General features: G+C 42.2%; 1 protein-coding gene across 1 annotated transcript in view; it reads left to right on the top strand.

The window, feature by feature from the left end:
* The window catches only part of SVEP1 (sushi, von Willebrand factor type A, EGF and pentraxin domain containing 1), a 163,960-nt gene that overhangs the window by 51,642 nt on the left and 96,759 nt on the right, over positions 1-15,559 (top strand). Inside the window, exons 4-7 of the mRNA XM_037035776.1 lie at positions 2,507-2,665; positions 3,619-3,798; positions 13,894-14,073; positions 15,188-15,385. Of these exons, the coding sequence (XP_036891671.1) occupies positions 2,507-2,665; positions 3,619-3,798; positions 13,894-14,073; positions 15,188-15,385 (717 nt within the window). The remainder of the gene's footprint in view (positions 1-2,506; positions 2,666-3,618; positions 3,799-13,893; positions 14,074-15,187; positions 15,386-15,559) is intronic.

The following is a 15,559-nucleotide window of genomic DNA, read 5'->3' as shown; positions in this document are numbered from 1 at the left end:
ACTGTTGCTTCTCCTGAGTCTGCTGCTCAGTTACATTGTTCTGGAGCTCTATGGCCCTTTTTACTGTGTCCAAAGACAACTTGAATGTTGCTGCTATAATTTTTCTTTTCTTTTTTTTTTAAAGTTCTTTTTTTAAGATTTTATTTATTTATCTTTAGAGGGGAAGGGAAGGAGAAAGGGAGAGAAATATCAATGTATGGTTGCCTCTCATGTGTCCCCAGCTGGGGACTGGCCTACAACTGAGGCATGTGCCCTGACCGGGAATCAAACCGCGATCCTCTGGTTTACAGGCCCGTGCTCAATCCACTGAGCTACGCCAGCCAGGGCTTTATTTTCTTTTTTGTTTGTGCATTTGTCTTAGTCATTTTCTCCGATAGCTGCTGATTTCTGTTTAAAGGAAACCACATTGTCTTTACAACTACACGACTGTCTACTAAACTTTTTCTAGAAAAAATAGTAGTATGAATAATTCAATAATAATTCAATGTTTAGTAATATGATGCTATGAAGTAATGTTCTGCAAGTACTTTTCATATATCATTATAATTATTTTTAAATCTTTCTCTCATTCTTACATAGTTATAGATCCATCAAATTCTGAATATTCTGCTAAAAATATCATCGGAAAATATTATCTTCTGTTTTGAAATAGAATCAAGAATTTTAGAAGTGTGTTTTTTCCTATTACATTATGTTGTGAATCTTGTCTTTCAGTAATGATCATTTATATTTTTAGCATGTTACAGTGGTTAACACAAGGACTTATGTATCCAAGAAACTTGAGACCCAGCACTAGCAGCAGTAAAGAGCATGGTCTCTGTGTCTACATAGCCTGGGTTCAAATCCCAGCTCTGCCTCTTACTCACTGTGTGACTTTGGCAGTGACCTAACCTCCTCGTGCCTTAGTTTTATAAAGTGGGCTCAGAATCATCAGTTACTTCATAGGTTCTTAAGAAGCGTAAAAAAGTAATATTTATAAAATATGCACAATAGTCTTTGGGACATAGTAAGTGCTGCATTAAATATTTGCTTTAAATTCTAACTCCAACCTTCCTCTTAAATTCGTCGTAAACCTAAAAAATAAAAAATAAAGACTTTTTAAAAAAATTTTATTCTAAGTTTATTTTTTTATTTATTTATCTTTAGAGGGGAAGGGAAGGAGAGAAGGAGAGAAATATCAATGTATGGTTGCTTCTCGAGAGTCCCCTGCTAGGAACTGGGCTGCAACCCAGGCATGTGCCCTGACTGGGAATCGAACCGCGATACTCTGGTTCGCAGGCCTGTGCTCAAGCCACTGAGCCACACCAGCAAGGGCCAAAAATAAAGGCTTTAAACACATAAATAAGCCAGAGTTTATCTCCCCACAGTAGGCCTTGAAAGACAATAGGAAGAGGGAGCGTGGCACTATGTAAACATATTTGACTTGCTAATTAGGAAGAAGATAAATGTGATTTTGAATTTTTGTCCTAAAAATTCACCAAGTCAGTGTCATGATCTAGATAAAATTCTAGCTCTGTCTCTTCCCAATGGAGTGGCTTTAGTCATCACATCTCTGTAAGCCTCCATTTTCTCACCTTCAAAGTGGACATAATACAACTAATTTATTCAGGAATAACAATGAAAAATTGTTACTACTATTAAAACAATAAGGATTAACTGAGATAGTTTGTAGAAGATGTCATGCACATGACTTGGTAGTTACTGTTTTTAAATAATCAAATGCATGTGTGACTGGGCTACATTTAATTGGCTTAACTGAGCCCTGCAAGTCTCTTTATTCCACTGTCTCTCAATTATTGAACTCTTAATTTGGGGTAAGTTTACAGATGTATAACTCCAGAGAGACTAAGTTACAAATTCACAGTCACATTGTCATTGCAAAAGGAGCCTATGAAACAAAGTCAATTAGATCCTGCCTTTAATCTTTATTTTTTTTCCCTTGAGCCTGGGAAAAGCAGGGTCTTGGGTTTTTTTGCTTCAAAGGGCCTTATTTCCCAGGAGTTGAATTATTTTCCTCAAGCCCTTTACTCTTACCTGTCCTTTGTCGAGTGCTTTGAACTGAAAGTTTGGGCTAAGTGCTGTTTGCGTTTCTACAGTCCTGTTTTGGGAGAGGGTGTGGGGTGCAGTGGGAGAGGGAAAGCTACCCAGGTTGGGGGGTCATAAGAGAATATGGAGCATCCCGTAGTATGAAGATTTTTATATGCATCCAGTATCAGTCATTCCTTTCAGTCCCTTTGTATGCATTGCTATTTCGAGTTTTCCCACAAAAGAAACTGTGTTGTACTGTAATTATAACTAATTGTGGGAGAGAAGAGGCCCCTTCATAATCTGCAAATAACAAACTGCATCATTCTTTTTTTAAAATGTGGTTTCTGCCCTTGCTTAAATTACATGATTTTTACTTTGAAGTACTGTTGTTCAGTTTTCCCCCGTAATGAGTCTCAAAACTGTTGTTAACTATCAATGGATGCAACGTGTAACACGGACTTCCCTGGCCTGCCCCCAGCTTGCCCATCAGGGACGTACAAACCCGAAGGTGCGCCGGGAGGCATCAGCACTTGCCTTCCGTGTCCTGATGAAAACCACACCTCTCCCCCCGGAAGTACGTCCCCCGAAGACTGTGTCTGCAAGGAGGGCTATCGGGCATCCGGCCAGACCTGCGAAGGTAAGACTCCCCACGTGGGCCAGTAGGAAACACACAAGTGGATCTTTTCGAGGGGAGTGATGCTGGTGTTTTCATCCAGTACACTTTAAATGATCTTTACTATTTCTCTCTCTAATTTGAAGAGTTGTGGGGAGGGGGGGGTCTTTCCTCTCATTAAGTAGCATTTCTTAGCACTGAACGTATCTGTATCTTGGTCCAGAGAATAGGAACCTGAGCCAGGAGTAATAAATATAACTATGAAACCATAAAGATTGACTACTTAGAAAAGATCTAAAATGACTCTAAGAGAAAAAAGCCAAAACATTAACAGCAAATTCAAATAACAAAAGAGCAAGTTTGGGCCCTAGTGAAGGGAAGCCCACCTGCTCGCCACTGCAGGGTCATCCATGAAGCCCCGGGGGACCACCATGGTTTGGATTTATCAGCCACAAATGCTGAGCCCATCCGTAAATGCTAGTTAAATCCATTTAAAGAAAATGTTTTCATAAGTAGTATCTTAGTGTTTTTCATATCATGATTTAAAAACATTTAATTAACCTATAACATGTATTCTACAAGAAGCTATGGCTCTTGGGATTTGTGGCAGACACCCCTTACTGGCCTTATTTGTTCTTTATTTCATGCCACCTTAATTAAGAAGGAAAATAGCTAATGACATAAAAAGGTCAAGAACTAGAAAATTTCATATCCAAATATACATCAAAATGAATGGTTAAAGCATAAAATAATATTTGTTTTTAAATTGTAAGTGAGAGAAATAACAAATAGAAGTGAGGCGTCAGGGTTCTTCTTCCAAACATGCACTTAGAAATTCAAATGCAGTAAATGGGGATACTGTGGGTAATTTAGCCATACATATAAAACATCCTTGTAAACCAGAAACTGCCGGTGGGGGGGAAGCTTCATAAACAAGAACTAACTTTGCTTTTTAACTCTGCTTTTACAAATGTTAGTTGTCCACTGTCCTGCCTTGAAGCCTCCAGAAAACGGCTACTTTATCCAAAACACTTGCCACAACCACTTCAATGCAGCCTGTGGGGTCCGATGTCACCCTGGATTTGACCTTGTGGGAAGCAGCATCTTCTTGTGCCAACCCAATGGTTTGTGGTCCGGTTCGGAGAGCTCCTGCAAAGGTATGCAAACTGCCAAGTCACATTGTTTATTGATTGTCTTGCTTGAGTTCCTTAACTTAAACTCTAATGGGCCAGTGAGTTCTTGGTTTCTTTTGATTTCATAGACCACAGACCACAGAATGAGAAAAAAGTTATAGAAAATTTGAAGTCAGAACCACGAAGTTCAATGGACCACATCATTATGAGCTATGCCCTTTATATTTCTTTTATGAACAAGCAAAGGAAGGGCCTGCCTGGCAAGGAAATGGAAAAAATTTTTAAATTGATTTGAGAGAGAGAGAAAGACACATCAATTTGTTGCTCCACTTAGTTATGCATTCATTGGTTGCTGCTTGTATGTGCCCTGACCATAGATTGACCCCACGACCTTGGCATATTGGGACGATGCTGTAATCAACTGAGCAACTCTGCCAGGGCACCCAAACCTCAGCCAAGACTGGGTCCCAGGGGCAGTTTTGGGATGATCAGAGCGAGGGCTCTGGTGGCTGCTAGAATGGCACAACTTGGGGAACCACGCCAATGTCCGCAGGAGGAGCCGTGAGCTACCGTGCCCATCTCCAGCCTTCACGGGGAATAGCGGCGTGCTGGAGGAAGTGCGACTTGGCTAAAGCAAAATCTCAAAGAGCACAGTCAGGCCCATAGCAAAGGGGACAGTGCCTCTGGTGAACCTAAGGATCCACATCAAATATAGGGGGACAACAAACGGAAGGTGCCTCCAGTCACCTCCGCTCTTGCCGTCTCTGGGACCAACTTTCCTACCGCTTACAAGGGTTGCACAGGCAGCTTGCCAGGGTATCACAAACAGACTTGGAAGAGAAGACCTCGTGACAATAGGTCAGAGGGGAGCAAGACGGAGGACTTGGGAATCCCTGTCCCTGCAGCTTCTGAGTACAGTACTCACCCCCTACTTCGGGTTGCCAGATATACATAGGACACCCAGTTACATAGGAATTTTAGATAAACAGCAAATAATGTTTTAGTATGAATCCCATACCAAATTTGGAACCTACTTATACTAAACATTATCTGATGATTTTTACAGAATTCAAACGGAACTGGATATCCTGATTCATTTGTGGGGTTTTTTTTTTTCCTGAATCTGCCAACCTACCCTCACGGCATCTCTCCGGTGGCCTTTGGCAGTACGCTTTGCTCCCAGACCACCTGTCTCTGAGCTCACTGGGTTAGGGTAGGGAGTTCCATCTTGTAGTCTCCTCTTGGCTCCAGCACCCAAAAGGGAAGCCCACCTGCTCACCACTGAGGGGTCATCCATGAAGCCCCGGGAGACCACCACGGTTTGGGTTTATCAGCTGCAAATACTGAGCCCATCTGTCAATGCGAGTTTGCCTAAATCAGGGCCCAGTCCGGAGTCTCATTTGTAGCTACAAAAAGAGAAGGAAAAATGAAGAGTATCGGCAAATTGAACAAAGGAGACATGACAGGAAAAGGGGGAAATGGCAATGACATTACTAAAATAAGGCCAGGATTCCAACAAATGGGGGAAATCTGAGAGCAAATATACTTCTTAGGAAAAAAAGCAAAGATTGCTGACACAATGAATGGACATAGATGAGAGCCAAATTAATAAATTAGGAAATCAACTCACAGAGTTCTGAAAATGGAGCAAAATTTCAAAGATCAAAAATATAGTTTTATGAAAGGCTAAAGAGGCATGAGAAGTCACAGGGAACAGACTCTCCTCATATTAGGAGTCTAGACAGAGAGTGGAGTTTAAATGATACATCCATAATCTGAAATCTTAAAAATATACACAACTAAAATCTTTGCCGTTCAGTTTAAAATCACTTGCTGTGTGCCAGGCAAAAAGTCTTAAAAACAGGTGTGTGTCTGAAAATAATCTTAGTGAAATTTCTGAATGCCCTGGAAGAAAAGAACATTTTGCTTGTTTCACAGTTAGGAGTAAGTAACACTACCTACAAAAGAAAAACAGTTAAACTAGCCTGACACCCCTTATTAGCCATTTCAAATATTAGAAGATAAAAGTATGTTTCCAGGACTCTGAAAGAAAAGCATTAGACCATGCAGTTCTAAACTCAGACCAGCTCCTCTTTATGTGGAAAGGCAAAGGGGAGACATTTTCAGTCGCATGATCTCAATGGTAAAAAGTCACATCCCATTACTGAAACAATTACATCGACAATAAAAATAAAGGAGAAAAACAACCTCTTAGAAATATACCTAGTCAAGCCCTGGCTGGTGTAGCTCAGTGGACTGAGCGTGGGCCTGCAAACCAGAGGATTGAGGTTCGATTCCCAGTCAGGGCACATGCCTGGGCTGCAGGCCAGTTCCCAGCAGGGGACTCACGAGAGGCAACCATACATTGATACCTCTCTCCTTCTCTCCTTCCCTTCCCCTCTAAAGATAAATAAATAAATATTAAAAAAGAAATATACCTAGTCAATAGTATTATAATAACCAGGTATGGTGCCAGGTGGGTACTGGAAATACCAGAGGGAACGATTTGTCTAGGATTGTCTGGCCACTATGCTGCACACCTGAAACCAATTCAAAAACAGTATTGAATGTATACTATAATTGGAAAAGCAAAAGAAATTTAAATTTAAAAGAAATGTTCCTGTAAAGTCAGCAGTTAAAGTTTCTACCCCTACTCCCCGAGCAGTATGGCTCAGTTGGTTGTGTGCTGTTCCACAAAGTTCAAGGTCAACAGTTCAGTTTCTAGTCAGGGCACATGCCTGGGTTGCAGATTTGGTCCTCTGTTAGGGCACGTATAAGAGGCAGCTGATTGAGGTTTCTCTCTCACTTCGATGTCTCTCTCCCTCTTTCTCCCTTCCTTGCCCTCTCTCTAAAATTAAATGAAATCTTAAAAATCTCTACCCTTTCTCCCAAAGACTCCATGGTAGAGGATGATAAGTATTGCATTTTAGCTTCCTACTTACTGGCCTTCCAAAGAGAGTAGAAAAGCAAGCAGACAACCTCCATAGAACAAGGACTGGCCTTGCCTCTTACCCTCCACAGCCCACATCCTGAGCCCAGCATCCTACAGAAGAAATGGCCACGCACTCTCAGGAAGGCATCCCTTCTTTGCGACAGCCTTGATTGATTAATCAGCCTGCCTTTGTTCTTTGTCCCTATAGACAAGCCCTCCCTGTTGCCAACGTCCTCAGCTTGGCGGGATGGCATCTAACCTCTGTATGTGCATCCACAGATCTGTCTTCTGCTCATTCTAGCCCTGTGCCCTGTGTGTCAGGGAAGTAGGAAACACACCATGCATGTTAAGGGAAAAGGAACCAATTTTAGGCATCAGGCCATATACAACTCTGGAAGGGTCTGGAAAATGGAAGTCCCAGAAGAGAAGTTGGAGTATCAGAGAAGTTAACCGCCAAACTCAGAAGTTCACCAAGAAACCAAGCCTGCCTGACTACTGACATAGAACCACGAGAGAGGAACCTGCTGGGGAGTCTTAAGAGAAGCTTCACCTCTGTGTAACCACATCCTGATACTCTATAGTCAAGAATGAGGCTGTGAGCTTGGGGCCACCTTGGGTTAGCGCTCAGCAGTCAAAATGTAGGGTGGAGGCGAGCGAAGGCAAGCTTCGGGCCCACTGGACACATATGCCTTTGTCCGTCATTGAGTCCAGATACAATGGCACTGCTTCCCTTCTGCCGTCCAAATCTAGTGCAAGCTCTTCATTTGACCAACCCTAACCTGGTCCACCCAAGTGGATTCTGACAAGGTGTGTCCCAGCTGAGCCAACTTGCTACACTGAGGACCACCACCCTTACTTTTAGTACTTGCCTTGTCTTTCACCTCTGCTGTGAGTTCATTACGGGCACAGAATGCATCTTTTCCCCTTCAGTGCTTGCTTATACCTCTGGTGAATGACCAAAAACTTGACTTGAAGAAATACACGTTACTAATGTCAACATAAGAAACATTCAAACCTGTAGAAAAATTGTGTGAGTTTATTTAAGCCAGACCAATAACAATTGCCTGGAAGCCAAATCTTAATACATTGAAAAATGCTTGGAAGGTCTCCAGTCTGGTGAGAGATGGTGCCCTGAGGGGTCCAGGAAAGAAGGGAATGATCTTGAGATTCCAAAGGTATGGTTATCTTAGATGCAAAAGGCCAACAGACAGGCTCAGTCAAGGTAAGGACTGACTTTTGTTAGAGAAGATACCAGCCTAGGGTGTGTCTGCCTGCCATGAACTGCTTTTAGTTAATAAGTTTTCATATCAGACCACCCTTTGTCGTTACTTTGGGTCTGTCAGTTTGTAAGGCCACCATGTAGGCCCTCCCCTGAGCTTGTCAGGTGAATATTTGGCCCCTTTACCCATAGATCTTCCTCAGATCCCTTCAATTTCACCCCCGCAAAGCTACTGCCTAACTTACCAGTGTACAGAGCTATCCTAACGAAGAGACTTCCGTATTCAGAATCTTCCTCTGGCTCATTAATGGGTTTAGTTAGTTGAGGTATTTATTGTTCTGTTAAACACATACCATAATTCATTAATTCTAAAACAGTTCCCTCCTACATTTCAGTATCTCTGAAACTGAGATGCCCCTTAATACGAATGGCATTACACTTTTTATAGATGTTATTAAAATATTTCTATCTTAGTGGCACATAAAATTATGTGCCTTACCATTTGGGCATTTGGAATTATATGAAAACTGGTGGTTGTGCAGGGATTCACTTCTGTTCCAGGTTGGGTATTTTGGAGTGCTATTTTACAGATCTAATTTAAATCTAATTATGAGGACAGAGAGTAATTTTAGTTTATTTTTTCTTGAAACCCTTTTTTTAAAATTGAGGCCAAAATGAAAGGCCAATGTAAAATATAAAGGTTTTTATAAATTTAATGTTACATCATTAATGTTTTGTAGCGTTACATATTCATTAATGGGCTTGATTCTTATTCCTCCCGTGCATTCTTCATTAGGATTCACACTCTTTTTGAATTTTATCTGAATTATGCATTTCTTTATGAACTAGCAAGGATTCCTTTGTGGTTTCTCAATAATAACCAGATACACTACAATATCACAGTATATTAAATGTTGTGATAGTATTTGTTCTGAGAAAAAGGGTTAAACAACAATGACAAGCCTATATTTAACATCACATTTATTTTATTTTTAGTGTAGATTCTGTCAGAATCTCGAGATTGACAGTGTGTGTCTGGGGAAAATCTAATTAGTCTTAAAAAAAAAACAGATCAGGTTCTTACATTGTCTATGACAGCGTGGACTGTTCTCTAAAAGCCTAAATTGCTGTTTTTTAAAATGAATAAATAAATTTTTAAGGATTGCTTTAACATGAATGCAAGGCAAGAAACATTTATTGCAGAGTTTTTTAGCTCGTTGCAACACAAAATGTGTAAGTTGAACCTAAAAACTGAGCATGTTCTTATTAGAAATGATAATATATGGTCATTCTTGATTGAAAAGGAGTGTAAAATGTTTAAGACTAGGTAGGCATTGTTACAGCCTTTGTTTGCCCTGAAGAGCAAGGAAAAGCTATTCACACCAACACTTGGGAAGCAGTGTGACTTGCGTGTGGCGGCGTTACCAGCTCCCATGTACTGCCAGTGCGAGGCAGACGTTGTAGACCCATTCTCTCTCAGGTCGAAAGCCAGAGTGATTTCAGCAGTGTATTCACTCTAAAAGCAGTTGTTTAATATGGTTTCTTAGATTTTATACATTTTTATCATAGCAATTTATTTTATTCATCTTCTTAAAAAAGATTTTATTTCTTTATTTTTAGAGAGGGGAAAGGATGGAGAAAAAGAGGGAGAGAAACACCAATGTGTGGTTGCCTCTCATGCACCCCGCGCTGGGGACCTGGCCCACAACCCAGGCATGTGCCTGAGACTGAGACTCGAACCAGTGACCCTTTGGTTCACAGGGCAGCACTCAGTCCACTGAGCTACACCAGCCAGGGCTTTTATTTATCTCTTAATCCCACCTGGCACCTAGCACTGTGCTACACATGGTGGACACATTCAATGGTGTTTAAAATGTGGAAGGCAAAAGATTGCTACACCCTTGATGTACACATTCAATAAAGTTTCTTATAAAATCAAGACACAATAAAAATCAGGTGTGGAAGGCAAAAGATTTCTCCTCTGTTGTCATTAATAGCTGACTTTGTTTCAAACCACCCGGGGACTGAAAAGCTAGGGTTTATGGCTTAACCTTTCATCTAATTCCTGACTTTCTATAACGAGTAATCAATCCTAAATGTATATTTAATGCAGCTAGGACTTATGCTCTGCTGACTTGAATTGGTTCCTTCACAATAGATTCTATCAAACGGTGGCTTTGGTTGAACATGCACTGAATATTTGCCCCAACTTCCTTTCCTATTATTTTAAAGGTGAACTTGTATCATAAATAAACATGAGCTGGATGTTGAAAACTGACAGATGCAGAAAACAAGAAGAAGAATACATCTTACTCAGAGTCCCAATAAAATTCTCGAGTCCAGATGATTTTGTTCAGAATGTTTAGAGATCGCTCTGTTGTCTTCCGGCTCCAGAGTTGCAATAGTTCTGTCTGAGAGAGAATGCACTGCTTTGTTCTTTTGTAGGGGCTGTTCTTAGGTTCTGTACAATGTGCGATGCTTGTAGGATTATACCTGTAAGCCATTAAAATGATTATATGTGCCCACCCTTTGGCCTATTTAACAGGCATTTACTCTTTTCCTCTCTGTATCTCTGTTTATGATGGAGTCGTGTACCATCTGACCGAGAGGGTGCATTCCCATGGGTCTGTGCTACCCTGGCCCTCTCCTTTCTCCTCCTGCTAGTTTGCCTTCCCCTCCCTACTCCTAGACTTCTGCTTCCTTCCCATCTTCTCCCTGTTCTCTCCTTTCTTTCTCTTCCTCTATTCCACCTACCTTTTCCCTCTTCCCACCTTTTTTTCCTTCACTTTCTTCTCCCCTCTTCTTAGTCTTCCCCATTTCTTTCTCCTTTTTTCTTCTCCTTCCCCTGATTGGAAATCCTGATTGGAGCAGGTCTAAGCTCGAGCTAATGGGAAAGAAGTGTAGAATGGGTATAAACTCTTTAGAAATGATTTTATCTTAAAAAAAGAGTACACAGTAGTTGGAAGACCCCGGTAAAGTACAGAAATTGGTGGAATGGAGGCTCCTAAGGGACTGATCTGGGAAGAGAGGAAGCTGCTGTCAGAGAGTCGGACACTTGGATTGGTGATGGCGAAGTCTAGTGGGTAAGGCAATAGAGAGGAGGCTGAGATCGGGTGAAGGATGTGGCCATTGGAAAAGGGGAAGTGAAAAATATGACTCAAGGGTACTGGAATAATCATCTGTATAGATAATGGAATCACCAACGTGTGTGTGTGTGTGTGTGTGTGTGTGTGTGTGTGTGTGTGGAGAGAGAGAGAGAGAGAATGAATGAATGAATGAATGAGAAAGAGAATGAAATCTTCAAAGAATGAGAAGTCACCCAGAGGTCAGCAGACAGTGCTGGGGGAAAAGGATGTTGGATATACGGTGTGATGATACTCTGAGGGAGCTGGAGGTTTTTAGGAAGAAGAGAAAGAAAATGGTCTGGGACGGCAATAAAGGGTAAAGAAGATACCGCTCTTAGCTCTAGACCCTGACTGCGAGAGATAAGGGTGTTTTGATTAGGATACGAACATGAANGAGGAAGCTGCTGTCAGAGAGTCGGGCACTTGGATTGGTGATGGCGAAGTCTAGTGGGTAAGGCAATAGAGAGGAGGCTGAGATCGGGTGAAGGATGTGGCCATTGGAAAGGGGGAAGTGAAAAATATGGCTCAAGGGTACTGGAATAATCATCTGTATAGATAATGGAATCACCAACATGTGTGTGTGTGTGTGTGTGTGTGTGTGGAGAGAGAGAGAGAATGAATGAATGAATGAATGAGAAAGAGAATGAAATCTTCAAAGAATGAGAAGTCACCCAGAGGTCAGCAGACAGTGCTGGGGGAAAAGGATGTTGGATATACGGTGTGATGATACTCTGAGGGAGCTGGAGGTTTTTAGGAAGAAGAGAAAGAAAATGGTCTGGGACGGCAATAAAGGGTAAAGAAGATACCGCTCTTAGCTCTAGACCCTGACTGCGAGAGATAAGGGTGTTTTGATTAGGATACGAACATGAAAGAAGAGTTGAAAAGGGGAGTTCAGGGTATGAGGAGATTTATGGACACCGATCTTGTGTGCATTCTGGAGGGCCGATGGAAGACTTTGTCAGTTAGATTTGAATCAGGGCTGCATGAGGATGACCCTGGTGTATGAGGGATGACTTTGGAGCCTTGGGCTTCTTGAGAGATTTTCATGAACAGAAATACAGGGTATCATGGAAGTAACTGATATGGACTCTAAGACACATTATGGGATGTTGGTCAGCTGGATGGTGAGGGAATCTTGCCAGGAGAGCTCAGAGCACAGAATCATTTGGGAACCTACAGAAACAGGAGTAGATTGAATGTTCTCTTGTAGCCTCTCTGGTGTACTATTGAAGCTAGAGAGTTAGAAGTAGCAACTCTGTTTTTCTTTTAAAGATTTTATTTATTTGTTTATTTTTAGAGAGAAGGGAAGGGAGGAAGAAAGAGGGAGAGAAACACTGGCCTGCAACCCAGGCATGTGCCCTGACTGGGAATTGAACTCACGACCTTTCAGTTTACAGGCCGCGGCTCAATCCACTAAGCCACACCAGCCAGGGCAAGAAGTAGCATCTGGGAAGATGCACGTTCCTCTGGACACCCCATGGCACTTCCACACTCGTGGTGTAGGGGTGTTTCCAGCATCCAGGGCTTAGTATAGACCCTTCTGGCTCCTCCGTCATGGTGGTTTCAGAGCTGGCAGAGAAAGGAACTGTGTCACCGGTTGTACCTGCTCACTTCTCAGACCAGGGTAATGTGATCACATGGTCTGTGTCACGTGCTGTAGCCTTGAGCAGGGTTGGAGCCTGTACAAACCCCATGAGCCAAAAGAAGAGAGCGATCTTTCCCTAGGAAATTAACAAAGGAAAGGCGAATGGATGCTGGGAAGAGGGAGTTAGGAATTGTGTATAGCTGCTGATGTCAGAGAGCCAAATAACAGTGCTGCAAGCCAACTTTTTTTTCTCTCATCTAAAAGGACAGAAGTAGAAAACCCAAAGCTGATGAGATCATGCCATGATCATCAGAGACCCAAGCTTCTTTTATTTGTTTGTTTGTTTGTTTGTTCTACCATTGCAGAGCACGATACTTATTCGATAATGTCCTATACTTATACTATATAATATGCTGGGGTACTATTTCTCATGACTGAATTTCAGGACAGAGAAGGAAAAGGAAGGCAAAAAAGTGCCTCCTCAATGGAGACAGCCCCCACTGAATAGCTTTTCCAGAAGTTTCACACAACCTCAGCTTATATCTCATTGGCTGTCATTCCTTGCGATGGAGATGGGAAATTATTATCTTCTCGCTGTGAATATTATTATGCGGAATGATTTTGAGGTGGGCAAGTAGCATTCTTTGCCACAGGAGCAAAAAAGCAAAGAAAAGGATGTCAGTGCTTCAGTCATGGTCAGGGTCATGAACTAGGATTTACAGTAAGTGTCTGGGAATAGAGGGGTGAAAAGGCTGAAAGGAGAAGAGTTGCGGTCAGAGAGGAGAATTCTGGCATTGAAGACGGCAGAACCTGGGCGGCCGTGCAGAGGCTGGGATCACTAAAAGGCCCAAGACATGCCGATGAGATTTGAGAATTGTGTTGCTCGTGAACCTGAAATCTCTGTCCCCTTCCTTTTGCTGGAGTAGAGCCTGGAAAACCACAGCAGAGGCCCAGCTGAGGGCTGCAGACACCTCCTTTGTCAAGCACCCCCCTTGTATAGGCCAGGCTCCTTAGAGACAGTTTAAGTTTCCCACCCATGGGCTGAACACAGCGATACTGCGTGGGTAATGTGTTTGGTAAAACACAGGCTTTTAATCGCCGAACACTAACTCAGAAAATAATGGTATGTTATTTACTGTTTGCCATTGTAAGAAAAGGGCCTTTCCTTGCTTGTACCGTGCCAGCATTTTGAAACTTACAACTGTGATTTTTCTGCTTACTCATTAAAATGCAATCTGATCGTTTTCATTTCCTATAGTAAGAACATGCCCTCGTCTCCGCCAACCCAGACATGGCCACCTCAGCTGTTCCACGGGGGAGATGTCCTACAGGACCACGTGTTTGGTTACCTGTGACGAAGGGTACAGGCTGGAAGGGAGTGCTAAGCTTACCTGCCAAGGAAACGCCCAGTGGGATAGCGCAGAGCCCCGGTGTGTGGGTAAGCCTCAGAAAGCTGCCATTTCTCTCTGATTTTCTCTGTGCTCTGTGAGGACCTAAGACTAAGAATTGACTCATAGTGACTGTAAAATCAAAACCGTACATACAGATGCACAGAGATATAGGCATGTAAATAAATATGTTGCTTTCTTCCCCTCCACTGGTAAAAAGACTCCTACTCCAGATTCTAATTTCCCAAATCACTGAGATTTCCAGCTTTACATGTTAAAACTTTTTTTTTTTAAATTGGGACCAATTTTGATGGATTTTTCAAAAATGCAAATGTTATATAAGGCCTTCACTTTTTTCAACACAATTTACTTTTACCTTGTTGTTCAAAGGACAGAATTATAAACCAGTGAGTCTTAAGCTAGACCGTAAAATCTGTTTCATCATGTTTTCTGCCTCGTCTTTCACTAAGAGTTGTGACATCTCGCTACTGAATTTGGGTCCAGAGTGAATAAACTCTGTAGCTCTTTCACTTTTCTGCTTTGTTACACTGCAGATAAAATAACAACCAGGAGTTGGTAATAACTCCTGGTTATGGTGGTGACGAGACGATGATAGCTACTACTCAGTGAACCTTTACTAGGTGTCAGATACAGTGTAACTAGGGACAATGGCAGGTATGGAATGAACACCCAACTTCCAAAAGATGGAGAACATGAAGAACTGCATGTATGGGATAAATTGAGTAGTGCCGGACTCAAGATGGGAAAACTAGGACTATGAGTATTCCAGTTCCTCCCAGATTGGTGTACAGCTTTATTCTGCCATAATCTAGTGTTGAATTCATGGGCGATCACAGGGAGTGCACCACTGGCAGGGATGTTGGGCGTGCTGGGGTTTCATTAACCGTCCAGGAGTCCACCCTCACTGTGCAGGCTCAGAAACACCGATATAATACTGAGAAGAAGCTGGTCTCTCTGATACAGAAGAATAAAATATACTGTTAAACAAAGATTCAGTTCATTCACAGTGACATACCAACTACTGTGAGAACTGCAAGACATTGGCCCGACAAGCGTCGTCAGTACTTTTGTTGGGTAAAGAAAATGTGCGGCATTTGCAACTTGTGAGGACGCAAATAACGTTCTGTCGTTTCCCTACCACAGAGCGCCAGTGCCCCACCTTTCAGAAGCCCAGAGGTGTCATCATTGCTCCTCCAAACTGTGGCAGGCAGCCAGCCAAACCTGGGACAATTTGTCAGCTAAGTTGCCGCCAAGGATTCATTTTATCTGGAGTCAGAGAAGAAGTGAGATGCGCCACCTCTGGAAAATGGAGCGCCAGAGTTCAGACGGCTGTCTGTAAAGGTAGGTCTTCTGCGTTGGTCAGATGAAAAACTGAATTCCTACATGGTGGCGTATTGGTGCATTGTGGGACTGTCCTTCTTTGCCACTTTTTGTGCAAATTCATGGTAAAATGAAGGTGTTACCCCATTATACACTATACACTATACACTATACACTATAATGGTGTTACCCCAT

This window comes from Sturnira hondurensis, unplaced genomic scaffold (genome assembly GCF_014824575.4).
Source record: "Sturnira hondurensis isolate 20B ecotype Veracruz unplaced genomic scaffold, ASM1482457v3 Scaffold0022566, whole genome shotgun sequence".
Taxonomy (NCBI): Eukaryota; Metazoa; Chordata; class Mammalia; order Chiroptera; family Phyllostomidae; genus Sturnira; species Sturnira hondurensis.
The sequence above is the reverse complement of the archived record's forward strand: the minus strand, read 5'-3'. Positions and strand labels throughout refer to the sequence as shown.